Source organism: Pollachius pollachius (genome assembly GCF_949987615.1).
Source record: "Pollachius pollachius genome assembly, chromosome: 4".
Lineage (NCBI taxonomy): Eukaryota > Metazoa > Chordata > Actinopteri > Gadiformes > Gadidae > Pollachius > Pollachius pollachius.
In genome coordinates this window covers 2,787,618-2,807,386 of record NC_136937.1, presented here as the reverse complement: position 1 = coordinate 2,807,386, position 19,769 = coordinate 2,787,618, and the positions used below count along the sequence as shown (strand labels likewise).

The 19,769-nt window shown below is 49.3% G+C and overlaps 1 protein-coding gene across 1 annotated transcript; it reads right to left on the bottom strand.

Moving 5' to 3' along the window:
- Positions 1 to 1,866: 1,866 nt before the first annotated feature.
- On the bottom strand, positions 1,867 to 19,511 carry msrb3 (methionine sulfoxide reductase B3; the record flags this gene model as incomplete). The annotated part of the gene is given in 8 exon segments (XM_079735624.1): positions 1,867 to 2,046; positions 3,967 to 4,001; positions 4,004 to 4,063; positions 9,172 to 9,200; positions 10,108 to 10,185; positions 12,377 to 12,485; positions 16,892 to 17,072; positions 19,375 to 19,511. Coding segments are annotated over 7 exon segments (609 nt in total). The 5' UTR covers positions 17,010 to 17,072; positions 19,375 to 19,511.
- Between the last annotated feature and the right edge of the window lie 258 nt (positions 19,512 to 19,769).

The following is a 19,769-nucleotide window of genomic DNA, read 5'->3' as shown; positions in this document are numbered from 1 at the left end:
CTTGGGGTGAGATGGCAACTCAAACCCCCCCCGCCCCAGGCCGTGATGACGGAGACATTAAGCGGAATTCACCGTCGGTGTAAAAAGTCGTCAAAGCCGACGCCTCACACGCTCCACACAACGAGTCGACTGCATACAGGAACTCAAATCATGGATGAGCACAAACCTGCTCAAACTCAAAACAGCAACTAGACAGAGCTCGTGGTGGTGGCCCCTGCATCCCTGCTGGGAGGTTGGAGACCTGGCCACGGTTGGAGACCTGGCCACGGTTGGAGACCTGGCCACGGTTGGAGACCTGGCCACGGTTGGAGACCTGGCCACGGTTGTGGACGGTTGCTCCATCTCCTGAGGTGCGGAACCCGCCCGTCGTCCTGGACTCCTCCCTCTCCTTCCGGTCCCACATCAAGAACAACCCTCCCCCGGCCCCCCTCCCCTCTTTTGGGTACTATGAAAGGCACTAAATAAATTCAAGTTCATATTATTATACGAAACGGTGCACACGAGCCTTCCGATAAAACAGGGGAAAGCGCGTCACGCGGCCGCGTTACATACCGTCAACTCTACCTTTAAAGTGAGGCTTTGTAACGGGGGGGGCGGGGGGAGGGAGCAGGGCACGGACATTTGAGAGGACGAGAGGGGAGACGGAGCCGCACGCTACGCAGACCGTCTGGTGACCCGCTCGTGACTCCCACTAAAACGCGGCGTTCTAAGCCTTTTATTGCCGCCGACTTCCGCAGGGCTGCTGCTGCCGCCGCCGGAGGCGGGGACGACCGGTCGGATGTCTCCGCAGCAGAGAGAAGAAGATCCGCCAGACGTGGAAACGCGGCCCAGACATGCGCGAAGAACTCCACTGAGGAGAGGGGGAGGAGGAGCGAGAGGAGTCAGGGCGGTGGGATGCTAGCCAGCTCTGAATGTGCTTGAGGGCGTTTGAGGAGGTCGTCCCTGTGGGGAGCATTGCCGGGTCGAGGGATTGAAGCACTTCCTGGGTTGGTAATGGACGTGCTGGGGGTGAGGGTCGTTGGCACACGCACACCTGCACACGTGCACACGCACACGCACACGCACACGCACACGCACACACAGTTTGGTAAGAAACTGAGGGGAAAAACGTTTTGCGTCCAAATCCTTTTATTAAACCCACGTCAACCGTGTCTTGATTTAAATAATGACTTACTGAGGACGTTCATCAGATCACACACAAAAACACGCAAGCAACAAAAGTGAAAAGTGCCCAAAGCAAGAATCATGCTGTTCTGCTTCATTCGCTTGATGTGTATTATAGATTTAATTTGAGTAGCTGCATAGTGTTATCCACAATACCAATCCAAACGTTTTTTAAATAAAACAAAATAAAATAAAAATAACTGTATTCTGCAATACACTCCAAAAATAAACTTCAAATATATATTTCAATAATAAAATACCTTAACATATTTTATCAAAAATTGATATACAAGTATATATTTTAACAGCACAATTCGTTTCCGTTTTGTGACTATCCAACCAGCAACATAAAGGCAGTAAGAACCAGTCCGCTGAGCCCGTTAAAGGTACACATTGCTCTTGTTTTGGTTGTTTCCCAGCAGATAGATAACGTGAGCGTATATTTGGTCTGTCTACGAGGCAATGAGGTCCACAGCCAATCAAGGCGTGTACGAATGGGTTACTCCTTCCCCCGGTACAAAACCCATCCCTCCTCATCCAAAAATACGACCCCTCTTTCAGAACAATGGATCTATCTAAAAAAATACACTTCTGGGATCATCAACTGAAAAATAACCTGTGATATCACCACGACGACCGCATCCTCTGAGGTCTCCCCCCCCCCCCCCCCCCCTCCCTCTCTGGGACGACCCCCCCCACGCCTCACAGCTCCTTCTTCCCCCCCGCCTTGGCCCCGGCCCCGTCCTCGCTGACGCCGTCGGTCTCCGTGGCGACCGCCTCCGCCTCGTTCCCCTGGAAGCCCAGCGAGGCCGAGTTGATGCAGTAACGCTTCCCCGTGGGGCGGGGCCCGTCGTCAAACAGGTGACCCAGGTGGGCGCCGCACTGAGGGGGACAGACGGAGGGTTGAACACGCCGTGCTGACCGGTGACTGGTCAGCACAGAGGGCCCGCTGCTCTTGGAGGTTAAAACAACGCAATATGCAAATCACAGAGGCTGCGATTAACAAAGAGGGAGGTTGGGGGGGTTTGTTATTGTTACTGACTTGAGAACAGTAAGATTCAGTGTGTTTATTTTCCTTTTACAATTCAATGGTTGAATAAAGGTGTTGTATCAATTCATGCATCGATTAATCTCAACATATCGGCCTGGCCTAAAGGAAAGAGCAGTGTGTACGTTGACTGCTTCCAATGCTGTGTTGGTCCTACTACAGAATGATTTATTGCTTGTTTTCTAAGTAATGCAGAACATAAGGAATAAAAAGAATAATCCGAACTAAATGGCAACCGCAATATTGGTAGAAATAATCACAATTAAGATTATTTCCCCAAACTGTTCAGCGCTATTGGAGGAACCTCTCTGCTATTGGCTGTACCTCTCTTCTATTGGCTGTACCTCTCTGCTATTGGCTGTACCTCTCTGCTATTGGCTGTACCTCTCTTCTATTGGATGTACCTCTTTGCGATTGGCTGTACCTCTCTGCTATTGGCTGTACCTCTCTGCTATTGGCTGTACCTCTCTGCTATTGGCTGTACCTCTCTGCTATTGGCTGTACCTCTCTGGTATTGGCTGTACCTCTCTGCTATTGGCTGTACCTCTCTGCGATTGGCTGTACCTCTGTTCTATTGGCTGTACCTCTCCGCTATTGGCTGTACCTCTCAGTTATTGGCTGTACCTCTCTGCAATTGGCTGTACCTCTCTGCTATTGGACGAACCTCTCCAGTGGTTAACGTCTGCCCGTTCTTCTCGTGTCAAATCATTAGGGTAGGAACGGAATATCAATACGGCGATATATATCGCCGTACTTCTCCGTGCGATACGAGAATCGATACACTGGCGCAAAAATCGATTGATGTACGTACAGTCGAGTAACTGAAAAATTCCGTTTGGGCCACGAATAAAGACATGAATCCAGCACTTTACCTTTTCATGGTCATTTTGTATTGTTAGTAAGACATACAGTATATCATGATGCATCGTTGTAGGATTGTCTAACAATATATTGATGATGGCAAAGCCGCTGCATCGTGATATTGTCGGTATCGTGGGCCATGTGTCGCATATCGTATCGGATCGTTTGGTACCCTGGGATTCCCATCCCTAAAAACCATTGAGTGGTATTTTCACGCACAAATAAATGTTAAGGATTATCAATATGGTGTCTTGGCGGAGGCTCTGGTGGCCCGTGCATACACGGAGAACATTCCACGTTTGGGAATGCTTTTGTTTGATTCTACCCTCGGGATTCGTTGCGCTCGAGAGAAAACTACTCATCGGCCGCCGAGCCTAATCGTTTCGATTCTGCGCACGATCGCCCGTCGATTCTTCATCTGTTCCTGAAACATGTTTGCGGGGATTGGACGTTCGATGATGTCACCACTGTGGCGATCCCCTGCCCCCCTTGTGGTCATAGCTGTCACTACAAGGAGAGGGCTAGGCCTCAGAGTCATAATGGACCTAATTGACCACACCTAAGTACTGAGGGTGGGGTTATGTAAACAGGTTCTCCCCCTCCTTCAGTGGACATCCTGTGGGTTACTGCTCTACTCTTTCACATGGGCACTTTGCTTTACCTAATTATTTTCCCCACATATCCCTGCATTTAAACATATCCTCCCTAGACATTTGTTTCGCCTTGTTTTGTACCATTTCAAATAAATTCCCTTTTTGATTTGAAATTGAATGCGGTTTGACTCCTTTATCATGGGATGGTGTACGAGACCACGGTTACACCCCATGTGTGATGTCCCCACACGCGTGAACGCCAGGCGGTGTCAGGCGTATGGGGGGGGGGGGGGGTGTTACCTGGCTGCATGTGGTCTCCACGCGGTGGATGCCGTGGAGAAGTCGTCTGCGAGGGTGACGGAGCCCTCCTTCACCAGGTCGAAGAAGGACGGCCAGCCTGGGACACACAGCAGGGGGAGGGGTTATACCTCAGGTACAGGTAGGTCTACGGCCTCGGCCTACATACAGCTGCTGCGGGTTCGATTGGAGAGCCGAGAGCAGAAGAGACGCTTTGAAACTCCCTCTGCTCCCTCCCTCCCTCTCTGCTTTCTCCCTCCCTCCCTCCCTCTCTGCTCCCTCCTTCCCTACGATCCCTCCGTCACTCCCTCTGCTCCCTCCTTCACTCCCTCTCTCCTCCCTCCCTCCCTCCCTCTCTCCTCCCTCCCGCCCTCTATGCTCCCTCCCTCCTTACGATCCCTCCTTCACTCCCTCCCTCCCTCTCTCCTCCCTCCCGCCCTCTATGCTCCCTCCCTCCCTACGATTCCTCCTTCACTCCCTCCCTCTCTATGATCCTTCCTTCACTCCCTCTCTCCTCCCTCCCTCCCTCCTCCCTCCCGCCCTCTATGCTCCCTCCCTCCCTACGATCCCTCCTTCACTCCCTCCCTCTATACGATCCCTCCTTCACTCCCTCCCTCCCTACGATCCCTCCTTCCCTCCCTCCCTCTCTACGATCCCTCCTTCACTCCCTCCCTCTCTACGATCCCTCCTTCACTCCCTCTCTCCTCCATCCCTCCTCCCTCCCGCCCTCTATGCTCCCTCCCTCCCTACGATCCCTCCTTCACTCCCTCCCTCTCTACGATCCCTCCTTCACTCCCTCCCTCTCTACGATCCCTCCTTCACTCCCTCTCTCCTCCCTCCCTCCTCCCTCCCGCCCTCTATGCTCCCTCCCTCCCTACGATCCCTCCTTCACTCTCTCCCTCTCTACGATCCCTCCTTCACTCCCTCCCTCTCTGCTCTCTCCCTCCCTACTATCCCTCCTTCACTCCCTCCCTCGCTACTATCCCTCCTTCACTCCCTCCCTCCCTTCGATTCTTTGCCATTGAGAAATGTGGAACTCCACCCACCCGTGATTGACAGGCAGGCTTGATTCCCTGAACCAATCAGAGAAGAGTTGCCCTGATGGTTCATAAATGAGCCGGGAGCGGCCTTAAATCCAAACCGTCTCATACAGAGGCGGGCGCAGTCGACTCAAAACAGATATTCTCACCGGGCATTTCACTCACCAACAGCGGATGAGGGGCGATAGCATTTCTTACAAATTAAACTCAGATATAAGCACTTGAATCGCACCTCACAGCACCTTTAAACCACTGAATTAGTCGACTTAGTTGCATGGCATTAACGTCGACAGCGTTAGCGGTTCGGTTGTTTTGCGAAAAAACAAAACTAAAAAAAACCACGTAAACGAATACTCCCTGCTGAACTCGGGAGAAGGAAGATAATCTCTCACCTGAACTACGAGTTTCCAGCGGGGCGGGGCAAGGGGGGGCACTCATGTGTTACCGGTGAGGGGACCTCGGCGGTGTCCGACGCGCCAAACTTTGTTAAATGGAAGTGTGATTATCAGGCGGCGGGAACAATGCGGGGATTCCCCCGGTGTTCCACAGTTCATTCTCCGAGGGCCCCCCGAGACAAGTTTTGCCTTGTGTACGGCTGCCAAGACACTTTCTCCTTTTTTTCCTCTCTCTCTCTCTCTCTCTCTCTCTCTCTCTCTCTCTCTCTCTCTCTCTCTCTCTCTCTCTCTCTCTCTCTCTCTCTCTCTCTCTCTCTCTCATCTCTCTCTCTCTCTCTCTCCTCTCTTCTCACTCTCTCTCTCTCTCTCTCTCTCTCTCTCCGGCTCATTCCAGAAAGCCACTTTCCTCGACATTAAAAAGAGTAGAAGTCGGCCTCTACCTCGTTATTGAGGAGGGTGTCTAACAGGGACATTGTTAAACCGAAAACACATTTTTATGGGACTTACACAAGACGAGTCTATAGGAGCCTGCGCTGGCATCTCTGCATCAGACACTGCCCCCTACTGGCCGAATGCCGCCATATATTTTTTTTACAGATTAATTCCATTCAAGGTTTTGTACTTAAGGGTTATAATTGTTAACTTCGTCTGCTGAATAATATTTTTAATAAAGAATAAACTTCAATTTAAAAGATTGAAAGTTTATTCTTTCAATTGTTTTTTTGGACATGGAACATTGTGAACTCCAACAGCGGTCGTACCCATACAGCTGACCGGTCAATGTGGGCCAGTAATCTCGGGAACTACTTTCCCCTTGTAAAAACAGCTGAGGTCAAGGGGCCACAGTGACTCCTAACGGGTGGCACTGTTCCTGTCTCCGTAGGCGGGCCGCGCGCCTATATCTCATCCTGTCACAGGAACAGGGATATCAGCCTGATTCTAGCCCTCCTGGCAGGGCCCCACAAGGATTTCCTCCACACACACACGTTCTTGCACACACACACACGTACATTCGCATACCAACACACACACACACACACGCACGTACGTACGTACATTTGCACACACACACGCGCGCGCGCGCGCACACATGTACATGGACACACACCCCTTTGGAATGGCATTTGCAAAGTACAAATTACCACTAACAGGTAGAAAGGCATTAAGCCGTTTCCCAATCTGAGATATTTGCGTTGAATCTAAACTGAATTGTGTCTGTGTGTTCATATATTTGTAACCGTGTTGATGAATCTTTTAAATCCATATGTATTCTCCATCCCTCAAATTTGTCGGAGTTAACGAGCGAACGACAAATTAGCTCGAAAGGTAAGAGCGAATCATCGAGCGACAAAGACAACCGTAACACAACCTAGCGAACGACACAACACCGCGTGGACGCCCACAGTTCACAGTCAGAGAAGTGGCGGGGCTTTCCAGTGTGTGTAGGCTGTGTAGGATGTTGTGTAGGCCGTAGGGTACATCACACACACAGCTGTTGGATCCACAGCAGAGCTCATGAACTCTGTAGTGGTGTAGGCCTCTCTGTATGCACTGGCTGGAACAGAGCTGTGAAATTCCATGCAAAACTTCCAGAAGAAACATCGACTCTGGTGTTGTATGGGACGGTGCCATGCCGAAGAATCCCGGTGGAATTCCCAGGAGAAACCCATTGATAAAAATTCAGTGTAAAAAAGGTTAAAAACTTTTCACACACGATATTCAGGAATGATGAACTTTTAAAAGCATGTGTAAGCAGTGATCACATTTCTGACGTGATTGCATTCCCAACTCCCGGTCCGTCCTACATTTACATTCAGGGCCTTAAGCAGAGGCTTTTAGCCAAAGCGACTTACAATAAGAACATTTGTCACAAGAAAGTGTAACAATTTATGGCTGTCGGTAGAATAAGGACGTTCATAGACCCAAGTGCAGCACTAACAATCGCTAGGCTAACCCATTCCCCGTACACAACATAGATAGCTAGGATAAGATGCTACACAACTAAGTACAGAACTAAATACGACAGACAATAGGTGCGTTAAGGTTGCTCATTTAAGACGCTCCTTCTAGTTCGTGATAACCAACCCAGGTCTGCCGGCTAGCGAGCGAGGACCAGAGCATTCCTCTGAGCACTGAGGTGGTTTTACGGCTGATAAAACCCCAAACCGCTCCAGCGGGCCGCACTGAAAGGGAATCCCGGCTCCCTAATATCTCAGCATACCTATTTCAATATTCACCCGGAGCCGGTCGTTGACTATTTATTTACGGACGACGGTGGGCGTCACCAGGGTTACCGAGAGTACACAGGCCGGCCAACCGGCTCCGCTGATTCACACACTCCTTAAAACGGATCCATGTGTGGTGGAGCATGTAGGGCCCCGGCATCGCTTTAATAATTCTCGTGGAGCACACTACGCGCCCTTTCATTTGTGGCCATGCGCGAGCGTTGGTTTTTACGCGACCCGGGTTTTCAGAACGAGCGCGTTTCTGAACATCTAAACAAAGGGGAAATTGAGTTTATACGAGCCCTCGGCTTTTTCGCTTTAAAGCGTCGTGCAAGACCAGGGGTTCACATCTGCTCCTCGGCTAGCCTCCGCGCCGCGTGTGTAGAAAAAAAGATAAAACACCCCATAGGTCAAAAGCCCTCAAGTGCTCCACCAAGAAATCTTCAAATGCTTGTGGTGGTGAACCATGATGACTACCGTAGCTGTGGTTAGCGAGCAGACGTACAGTAGACCAAACCCCCCCCCCCCCCCCCATCCCGGCATCCAGACATTTACATTCAGTCATTTGGCAGACGCTTAAATCCAAGAGCAATTCACAAGCGGGGTCGGGAAGATTCAAAGCAATCAAATCAAAATTGGCGATCTGTACCTAGCAAGCATTCCGAGCGCTGTGCGACCAGTGTTTGTACAATACCAAGCGGACAGGGAGCAGCAGATAGGGCCGCGGAGGGGAACCTCACTCCCTCGTACTCTCTCTCTCCTCCGCACGACTCCCTCAATCCATTCCTCCTTGATTTACATCCGTCGTGACACCGCAGACCCCTTCTAGGTATGTCGTAATTGCGGGGCGAGATGTATAGGGGTCGAAAGGTAATCGCAATTAATAAGTGGAGGAATTCCTGGGGATTAGCGTTGAGCGGAGCCGCGCGGCGAACGGAGCGTAGCCGCGTTGCGAAAGCGTGATAGCGTTCATTAGAACGGACTCTGGCGGAAATATTTTAATCTCCTTAAGCCACCCAAATATTTCCCATCCCCGGGTGTAATTCATCAAGATTAATGACAGAGGAAGCCATTTTTCCAGCGTCTTATCCTAAAGGCCGTTAAGACATGTGCTGAATGAGACCGCCTCTCCCCGGCAATCAACCATGAGAGGGGGGTCAAATGTTCTGCTTCTGCAGCGTAAGAGGAGGTCAAATATAAATCTTACAAGACTAACGTACACTCTGTTCCTTCTCTGGTGCTGATTGATGACCTACCCATTACAGAGGACTGCACTAGTGGTGGTGAAGTTCCCCCCCCCAAAAAAAACCTCTGGTTTGAACATTTGCCGACTGCCTGGGAGAGAGACAGAGACCGAAGCACAGAGAGAGAGAGAGAGAGAGAGAGAGAGAGAGAGAGAGAGAGAGAGACAGAGACAGAGAGAGACAGAGACAGACAGAGAGAGACAGAGACAGAGAGAGAGAGCGAGAGAGACAGACGAGACGGCTTTATTCTGTTCTGACTTCTGAAATCAACACAGAGCATAGGTTTGAGCTTCATTGGGCTTACCTGATCGAGAGTCGAATTTTGTGCCCGACCTGCAAATGAAAAATAAGCAAAATAAACACAACTATTGGTCACAGTACAGTGAGAGCGACCATTGTCAGTTATGAATGCACATATTTTAGATACTGTATGTCTGTACTGTGTGTGTGTCCATGTACGTGTGTGTGTGTGTGTGTGTGTGTGTGTGTGTGTGTGTGTGTGTGTGTGTGTGTGTGTGTGTGTGTGTGTTTGTGTGTGTGTGTGTGTGTGTGTGTGTCGGACTACGATATATTGTACTTATTGTACAAATGTACTTATTGTAAGTCACTTTGGATAAAAGCGTCTGCTAAATGCCCTAAATGTAAATGTGTGTGTGTGTGTGTGTGTGTGTGCGTGCGTGCGGCAAGCGTGCGTGTTTGTGTACGTGCGTACGTGTGTACATGTGTGTAGAACATTGGTTGTGAGCTACAGGCCAACACAGGCAGTAAATCCAGGCCCCCTTTGAAGCCGTACAATGAGCTGTGGGAAAATGGCGACCCGGTAATCGCTGCCGAGATGGCTCTGACATGCTGTCAGCTAACATTAATCTTTGTTTTTTTCTGTCAGGCAGGGCCGTGGACAGCCATTCTGCACCGTTTGTGAGACCTCTCTCTTGATCCAATTACATGAAGGGTGTACCGGTGGGAGAAGAATGGGCCGAGCCTATCCATAGGCCATATTCAGTCGTCAGCTATTATCGGCAATTCGAACGATTATCTTTCAATTAATCATTTCATTTATTATTAAATGACCCAAATGGGGGCGGATACCCATGAAACAGAAGCAACTGATTCCAAAGCTACGGTATGAGCTAAGCAGGGAACGCATGTCATTTGTACAGGATCAAATGGAACTGTAATATAAATGTTGAATGGGTGCGTGCAGTGTACCATCGCGTCATCCCCAGTGTCTGCGACTTACTTGAACAGCGGCGCCCCGCACACGACACACGTGTAGGTGCCGTCCTCCTTATGGTCGGTGAACTCTCCCCTGAAGGCGCTGGGGAGAGAGAGAGAGTTGGGACGAGCCTGACCCGATTCTGACTCCTAATCACAGTGCTTCCCCTAGCACTGTATGGTTAAGGCCTTAACAACCATAGGGCACCGCCTTGACTACCAATGTATAAAAACATATCTATATACTTAAAAAAGATATATATATATTAATATATATATACATATTTCTTCTATATATTTTAATTATTTTGCATTAACAAATTAGAAACCTCCCGTAGGGAAAGAAAACATACTTCCATAAGGTTTATAAAGATCAATTATCAATAATGCACCAGTAATACTGTTCACAACAATGGTCGCACCAAAAGCTTTTGAATGGAATTGAAACAGAGACCCCCCCCCCTCCCCCCCCCCCCCCGCTCCTTGACTAAGACACAGGGCTGATGGGAAGTGAAATGATCTGTGCCGTTTTTATTGCATTAAAGTGTAAAGCGCTACCCAAAGTGCGTGCAAAACGTTTTCAGTCCCATTCAGACCATCCTCAGTGCAAACATACAAAGGTAAAAGACTTCCTTATATAAACTACGCCTTGTTGGTGGCAGACCTGTCAATCAGAAGGTCAGGTAGGTTGACGTGTTGACTAGACATTTTAAAAGGCACCACTCACCTATTTTCACTTTTCTTGACAACATACAAGGCCGAGCTCAAGCCTGAATTCAGGCACCACGCCTGAACTCTATCAGGCCTGAAGACATTTTCTGGAGAAAACACTGCTAATCACATCCAGAGTTCAAAGCCTGTGAATAAATAAATGCCTGCAGGGCCGCCAGTACTCGAAAAAGGCATTTCTTGCAACAAACTCAACAGAGATAGGTTTTTTTCTGCAGGGTAATAAGCGCAATCATGTGCAAGGTGCAGGAGCTGCTCTAGAGTCAGTCCAGGTCAAACGTCCCCACGACAGATCACAAAGGTAAATGGTAAATGGATTGCGTTCATACAGCACTTTTCTAACCAGTGGCCACTAAAGCGCTTTACAATCATCGCCTCACATTCACCTATTCACAAACACACTCAGAAACTGACAGCAGTATCAACCGCGCAGGGCGACAGCCAGCTCGTCGGGAGCAGTCAGGGTGAGGCGTCTCGCTCGGGGACGCTCGGCTAGGAGGAGCCGGGGATTGAACTAGCAACCTTCTGGTTACCGGCCAATCCGCTCTACCTCTTGGTGGCAGTGGCGTTGACGTGCCGGTCTGATCCGCAGAACCTGCCGCCTGGCACCGACCGGTCACTGCCGGTTATTGGGCATATTTCACATTCCTCCCGCAAATGAGCCGCAGAATACCTCTCTCGCATGTGGCCTACAGCGGCCGCAGCAGGGCGAGGGGGAGGGGTGGAGCCGACTCGTTTTCGTTTTTCTTTCTCAGCCAATACCTCATGGGTTTATTTTTAACTAGACCTGCTCCCTGTCTGCAACTCAGCGGGCGTCATGCTTTTAAGAAGGAAAATTCCACCACAAAACAACATGAAAGTCGCTTTAAAAGCGGTGGGGCTGGCTGCTTGAGTCTGGCTGTAAGCAATATGGCAAGAGGAAGTGTGTTAAAGTTACGGAGACTGCTACCTCTGAGCAGAGAGTAGCTACATACCAGTGACCCGGTATCCCTGGACTCGCCGGTGGTTTCGGTGGACGGGTGAATGGGACTTTGTGCTTTTCTTGAGATTAGAAAAGCGAGATTGAGAGTCATTCTAGCCTACTGCTCAACGAGGCACAGGGGCTTTTCTGCTAAAGGAGGACACATTGGACGAAGCTTTCTAAGGAATGGTGTGTTGATAATTGGTTCAGCAATTAATCAAATTTCTATTTTTGGGACAAACGATCTCCAAACTAATATAAATCGTGTTGAAACGTTTTTTATATATATATATATATACAGCTGGATACATATCTGTAAATTATTTTCCATTTGAACATTCTCTATTTAAACATTTTGTGTATATACTCAAGGGGAAATCTCAAAGTTCTCATCTACAAAGCGTTTTTTTTTGGAGAGAAACGTTGAATAAATGCATCATGTTTTCAAACTCGAAAAAAACGACGAGAACCACCACGACTTCAATATAGAACAAAACAAACGAGATTTTTCCATAATGGAGCCGCCCTATTCAGCAGTGCAACGCCACTACGGGTCGCCACGGCTCCAGACGTCCCTCCGAGGTCCCGCCGCGGACTGGCCTACCTCTCGGTCCCCCTCTCCTGGGTGACGTGGTACTGCATGGGCGTGAGCCGCTGCTTCAGCTCCTCCTGGGAGAACGACACCGGCCACGTCTTCTTGGTACGACATGTCCCTGGAAAAGAGTCGGGGCGAAAAGAGGAAAAAAAGTTCACCCAGACGTCACGAACGCAAAACCGGCAGCCGTGTTTTCTGTGTGTGAATGTGAATGTCGTTCACCGCCACGCCACGCCACGCCACGCCACGCCGCATGCTTCCCTGTCCTCAACAGCCGCCCCCCCACCCCAAATCTACCACTTGACCCGATCGGCTCTTGGTGCGACCAAACTAGTCTGCCCACTAAAACTTCCCCTGGAGCGGCCTTTTGTCGGCCTCTTTGTTGCCGTGTCCATGCCCTTTTGCTTTGGGTGAATGCTGTTAGTTGTGAAAGCTCGGAGCAGAAGGAGCGAGAGAGGGGTGGGGGGGCTAAATACATGCCTTCGCTTTTCATCGCATTCGAACGTTTGATCGGAGGCCAAATCCAGCTGTCGTTAACTCGGGTTGTAACTTTTGAATGTCGCCGCTGTCGCCGTTCACTGCAGCTTGTCGGTTGGACAGATCCACGGTTTATACCGAGTTAAGGTCGATTATAAACCAAAGTGATGCCGGCCACGTAATTTCCTTAAGCACCTCAACTTAATTGAGCTTAGTAATCTCATCCATTCTTGTATTAGAATGGCAGGGAGGCGGGTTTGTCCTCAGAACAAAGACTTCAGTCACATCCCTGTGTCTGTCTCAGATGTTAGTCAGTGGGCGTCAAACACATGTCATACGCACTCACTGAAGCCTAAATACTGCTCATTAAGGAACGTTTTTCTGGACATTAGCAGCCGTTGCCCTATATCGCTCCCCTCGGTCTTCATTAAGCAGCCGGTTCTTGGCGGACGATCTGTTCAAGCAGTGACTTCAACGGGGCACTCTGTCTCTCTCTCCCTTGCCTCCCTCCCTCTTTCCCCTCACAGGGGCTTTCCCGCCCGTACAGGCCCCTATTGACATGTCATTTCCCAGGTTAGCCCAGGCCCTAGCCTGGTGCAGTCTCCCCCAAAAAATTGAAACCATGTGAATGGAGCAAATAATGGGGACTGGGGAGAGCGGGAGAAAAGAGCAGTGAATAGAGTCTATTGATAGCCCCCGATCCGTCGAGTGGGTGAAAGAAGGGAGGGCAGGGGGGGGGGGGCTGACTTTCTTTGACGCGCTAGGAGGGAGGTGGCGAGGGGGGGGGTAGGCCTGAGTGCGAAGACGAGGGAGATTCAAAGCTAGTCGGAGATGAGACTGATGCTCCGTTTCCATGGTGAAGGGGGGAGGGCATGGAGGGAACGACTAGAAAGGTCTCGCACCCTTTTTCTCCAGATAAAGTAAAAGCTGGGGCGGGGGGGTGTTTGTCAGACAGGTCCTTGAGACGACACATGATACAGGCGTCCTCGGTGGAATGCGGCCCCCATTAAAGTCCGTAGGCCCGCCCCCCCCCCCCCCCCCCGCAAAAAAAAAAGAAGAATTATTTAGGTTTGGTTGACTTTGAGGTCACCCAGTAAATTAGCCCCTTTTTTTTTTTTTTCCTCCATTTCCTGGCTTCTCAACCCCTGAGTGTAAATATTGTTTTCCTGCTTGTACGCAAGGTTGGCCCTCCCCTGCCTACTCCTGCTTATTTTAACTTGTCAGGACTTATGGCTCGCCGTTTCCCCCTGGGGGGGCTGGTGGTCCCTTCTGAGGCGGCTTTACATCTTCCCCGTCACCATCTTCCCATGAAGTTGCTTCCCGTCGTTCGATAAGGGCATTTGTTGGAGACAAGACCCTGCTATCATCTGCTCCTCATCCAATCACTCAAATCCCGTACGTTTCCGGGATGTGTCGGGAGAGCGGCACCGGATGAATCGATCTTTTTTTGATATCGGATCAGTGGGCATTTGTGGTATTGCCTCAAAAGATGCACCAATACTCGGAAATACTGAAAACTCACCGACTAGGGCTATTATATCTGCGAAAGTACTAATGAGCACCGTAGTCAAACAAACCAAAAGCCCCACTTCAAACAACACAAAGGGCATTAGTAAAGCTGAATGAGTGCTAATCAAAGACGCAAACAAAATCACACACACACACACGCACACACACACACACACACACACAGTGCATGCAAGCTGAAAGTGAGGCACATGTGTGATTATTGGTTACATGTCCACAGAGCAACAGAAGAAGAAGTCGCGGCTCTACGTAAGAAGGGTGAAAAGAGAGAGCGCAGCAGGTGAGAGCAGATCTATCTTCGGCTGTAACACATAAGATGAGAACACAACGCTAAAAAGCGCTTTAGAGCGAATTTCAGCTCTGTCGTCTCCTAGAACTTTTTAGAATATGTTATGAAGGACGGAACGGGGGGGGGGGGGGGGTGGGCTTGGGGTTCAGTTTCAAATCAACGATGAAACAGTGACTATGGGTTTAATCGCCGATGCCGAACCCCGACACTTAAGCCCCCAAGAGAGTAGCACCAACTAGGGCTGCTCGATGATGGAAAAAATAATACATAATTCTGATTATTTTGGTCAATATTGAAATCGCGATTATTCAAACGGTCATTTTTGAGCAAATGAGAAATCTCGCCTTAAAAAAAATACACAAAATGGTCAAATAGAAAACGTTCGGATCGGAAATAATGTAGAGACATGCATCTCAATTTCTATGCAACTATTTCATTTGTATATAACATTTTCCTCCCAGCCCTAACACCCACCGCAGAAAAACGTGGTTTCGATATTGGGGAAACCACTCTCTATAACGGACCCCCTCTGCCCAATCACCTCCCTCGCAAAATGCATCGGGGGGGGGGGGGGGTAAAGGGGGGGGGGGGGGCATCTAAAGGAGAGGCAGAGCAGAACACAAGCGGAAGAGGGAGGAGCCAGAGCACACGCCAGGCAGGTAGGCTCACGCAGCGCCCTATCGGGAGACCTGATGGGAGGCCACACGGCCGAAGGACCACAGGCTGACTCTTGCTTATCAGGTGGAGCAGATTGAATCCTGACATGGCCGCTGTTGGGAGAGAGACACAGAGAGAGAGAGAGACAGAGAGAGAGAGAGACACAGAGAGAGGGGAGAGGGGAGAGAGTGGGGATGGCCCGGATGTTTGGAAAGACACCCCCCGAGGGTGAGACGAGAACGGCGGCTCAGGCTGAAAAAAATAAAGGGGGAGGGAGAGGGAGAGAGAGAGACAGAGAGGGGAGAGAGAGAGCCAGAGTGGGGAGAGAGAGACAGAGAGGGGGGAGAGAGACAGAGAGACAGAGAGGGGAGAGAGAGAGAGAGAGAGACAGAGAGGGGAGAGAGAGAGACAGAGAGGGGAGAGAGAGAGAGAGAGACAGAGAGGGGAGAGAGAGAGAGAGAGAGAGAGAGAGAGAGAGAGAGAGAGAGAGAGAGAGGGAGAGAGAGAGGGAGAGAGGGAGAGAGCATTGTGGGTCAACAAAGCAACATCAACGGCGTTGAGACACAGGATGTTAAAAGTCGTAGAGGCGTTCAGCATCGTCCTGCTGAGAAGATACACCTACACCGATACACACGGACACAGTCAACATTCTCTACAAGCAGCTGGCTGGACAGACATGAAACAGGATAAAGAACAAGGAAGGACACCCTCGTAGACACACCCAAAGACCAAAGTCGTTCATAACAGGACTCTTCTTGCGTTTAATGGCACATGTTGGAACACAAAGGGTTTAAAGGGCGACAAAACAAACTCGACGCGCGCGTGAAAACGTGTCATTGAAATGGCTGTTTCTGATTGGTACCAAGTGACCTGTGATGGAAAGTTATCACCCTGGATCATGATTGGATGCATAGCGAACAGCGACTGCAATGGCCTGTGTTTTCCCATGAATTTCCCATGAATGGCAGTTTATAAAATATTAAGTACTGTTTGAAACACATAAGTAAAACGGTTATCCATGGTAAAGATGTACATGGTTTTGATTAAAAAAAACACATTAATTAAACATAAACGTGGACCAAAGAACTGAAAACCTTCAGGAAATGTGAGCCACCATTTTGAATAACCGCAAGAGTGTCTCTGGCGTCGACAGTCGGATTCCCACCGGACGCAAGTACAGGCAAACCTCGACAAACTAAGCTTTGACCTGACCCCCTTTTTGTCTCCACTACCCTGAGGAACACCTGTGGACCTTTAAAAGGTGACGAATTATAGCACCAGGTGTGAGTGAGATTAGCCGCTACAAGCCGTTTTGAAAATTGGCCTCTTCTGACATCACAAGTGGGGGCTGATTTTCAAAACAGCTTGTAATGGCTAGTCACACTCACAGCTGGTGGTATAACATGTCCCCTTTCATAACACCTTCCCACAAACCCTCAAAAAGGTACTTCGAGTGCTGACCCCTGGCAGACCCTACGCTGAACTCTGACGGTGATAGAACTACAAAAATGGCCGATGGTGACGGTGTTTGGGGATGGGTGTTGTAGTTTATCGGAGATATCCTGTTACTCTACCTATCAGCATTGCAGACAGGGCGCCTGGGTGTGGGGCCGGGGCCACATAGGAGCTCCGGGCCTGCCTTGTGGCCTTCAGGAGGGCCGTGCAGGCAACGCGTCTCAATAGGGCGGCCATGATGAAGGGCCTCACGCGCACACTCACACAAAATGTGTTATTTTGTGTGGAAAATCAAAAAATCTGAGAAAATAGAGATGAGAGAAAGAGGTAAGTAAGATGAGGGGGGGGGGGGGGGTACAAAGAGAGGAGCAGATTTAAGTTTAGAAGTGTGTGTGTGTGTGTGTGTGTGTGTGTGTGTGTGTGTGTGTGTGGAGACTCCACCAAGCCGTTTTGTGAGTGTAGTCTGAATGGGAGCGTTTAGTGTGGAATCAGGTCCATCTAGTGGCCGGTCTGGCCACCGTATGGCAGGGAGGTGCATGAAGTTAAGAGGCTGGGTGGATGGAAAGAGTACCATAACGGCAGAGCGACGGTATTGGGGGGGAAAGTAAATAACATACCACAGAAAGAGAGAGAGAAACGGAGAGAGAGACAGCAGGAGCAAGAGACAGACAGACAGACAGACAGACAGACAGCGCATGAGGTGGCGTTAGCATACATACCATTAGCCCCAGTTTGGATTATAAATTCCCAAATAAACAAATAAACGATAAATCTCTTCTAAACGCGTCTCTTCTCGTCGGGTAAGCCGTTTAGAAGGCACACTGCGTGTGGACTGCTCACCATCCATGAGTCACCAGACAAAGTCTGAAACTGAATTTCAGCCATTTGTCCCTACAGCGGCCTGTCTGGAGCACAGCAGGCTGTGATGGACGGCCCGCTCGTACCTACCGAACATTCGGCTGAAAGACTCAACAGAAAACCCGGGGGATGGTCGCTGACTCACCGGTCGGTGGTGGCCGAGGAAAAGTCCCTAAAGGTTCCCTAAACCAAAGATTTGAATAGCACACAAATAGAGAGGTACTCATGGCGCCTTGAAGCCAGTCAGGTTGTTCTTTCCTCCAGCAGAGTGGAAAGGAAATCGGACACAATTCTCCAAACAAATCACTTGTCTAGCCTAAACACCCACTAGACTGCGCGCTATCAGGCTGCACGGTTATTTAAAGACAGGCCCATCAGTCTAAATATGAGCAGGGCAGAAATATTTTTTAGAGGCTTCTCCTGCACTAAAGATAGCAGACTTTGAATAACTAAAACGCTATCTTAGGCAGCGTCCCTAACAATTCAGGCCTTGACCATGACACTAATGGATACATGGACTGTGGCTGAAGGAAGCATTACAGAGTTATTATACTTTGTACTTGCATCTTATCCTAGCTATCTTTGTTGTATACATGAAATGGGTGTACCTAGCGATTGTGAGTGCTTTGCACTTGGATCTATGAACACCCTTACTGTACCGACAGTGATATATTGTTTCACCTTCTTATGAAAAAACGACATATTGTAAGTCGCTTTGCATAAGAGTCTCCTGAATGCCCTAAATGTTAATGTATTGTATACAAGCAGGGTACAGGTTAATTTGTTTATGGCGATATATACAATCTTAGCATTTGCATCAACTCAAACCAGAGATAATAAACAAACAGACTTAACACAGCCTACAAGTACGTGCACTCTCTGACCAGGAACCGAATGTGTTCTGCGAATGCACTTTTAATTATTCAGGACCTTTCAAAAGGTCAAGTATATGGAGGATGTGTCCATGAAAGGAGACACAATGACACAATATAGGCCTACAGGATACCACATTAGTCACACATTGGTTACGTGTCTTGGAGAACTTACCCACACAAAAATGTACATTACATCTCTATGGGGTTATGAAATACACAACAGGTAGACCAACAATAGGCAGGAGAAGTACAAAAATCGAAAAGCCCACCATGACGCAATCAAGTACAGGCAAAAGCGAGACACACGCAGATTAGTTGTGGGACACGAATGACACGACTTCGTGTCCCTCAAATAAAACACTGCGTGTTTCTCAGTCGCGTGACGTCACCGAGACGATGTACGCTTGCGCAGTGTTGAAGGCAAAGCGTAGCCAAGGTTCACATCACCGGCCACTTTGTGCGCCACATTGTATGCAGTCAGCCAGGCGCACAGCGGTCACGTTACACCCGCCGCCGACTGACAGCCTCTCGGTCACGGCTTTACACCACCGCCGACACCACGTCAACCTATTAGTCCCCTAGCGGAGAACAGCCATGAATAACATGTATGCTACGACGACACACACACACACACACACACAGACAAACTTATAGTTAAGCTTATTGTGTGTATGTATTTAATTTAATAGGGATGATAAACGCATACGTTGACCCGAGTTGAATGTGCGCACGCAGAAGGAGGTGAACTGTTGCTGGCACGACAACAGGCGGAACTCTCTAGAAACCCCGTTCGGTCGTTTAGCACCGTTTGGTGATGGCCCTGGCGTAAAACAAAGTTCGTCGACACTACGGAATGTAGCCGCACATACCTGTGAAAAGCAGCAGTACAACAATACGGACGGTAAAGTACGGAATGGATGGAGGGTCACGGCGGCGGCTGTCCTCGCGATGCATTAGCTGTCAACAGAGACTCACGAGCACGAGCGGCGGCGGGTCTGTCTGTTCGTCTGGGAGCCGGACTTGTTGGGTAATGCCCGGTGCATCATGGGAGATTCCTCACCCATCACCAAATATGAACAGAGGGACCAATCATGGGTCCAATGCGTTGCTCTTCCTCCCCCGGGTTTAATCAGACATGGAGCCGAGTTTGCATTTCTGTAGCTAGAATTAATTTACTTTTTATTTATCATGTAGGTCCTGCATGTCATTGTTGCAGTAAAATGTGCCAAGACTGTACAGTTCTGTGCCAACCATATAAATACCT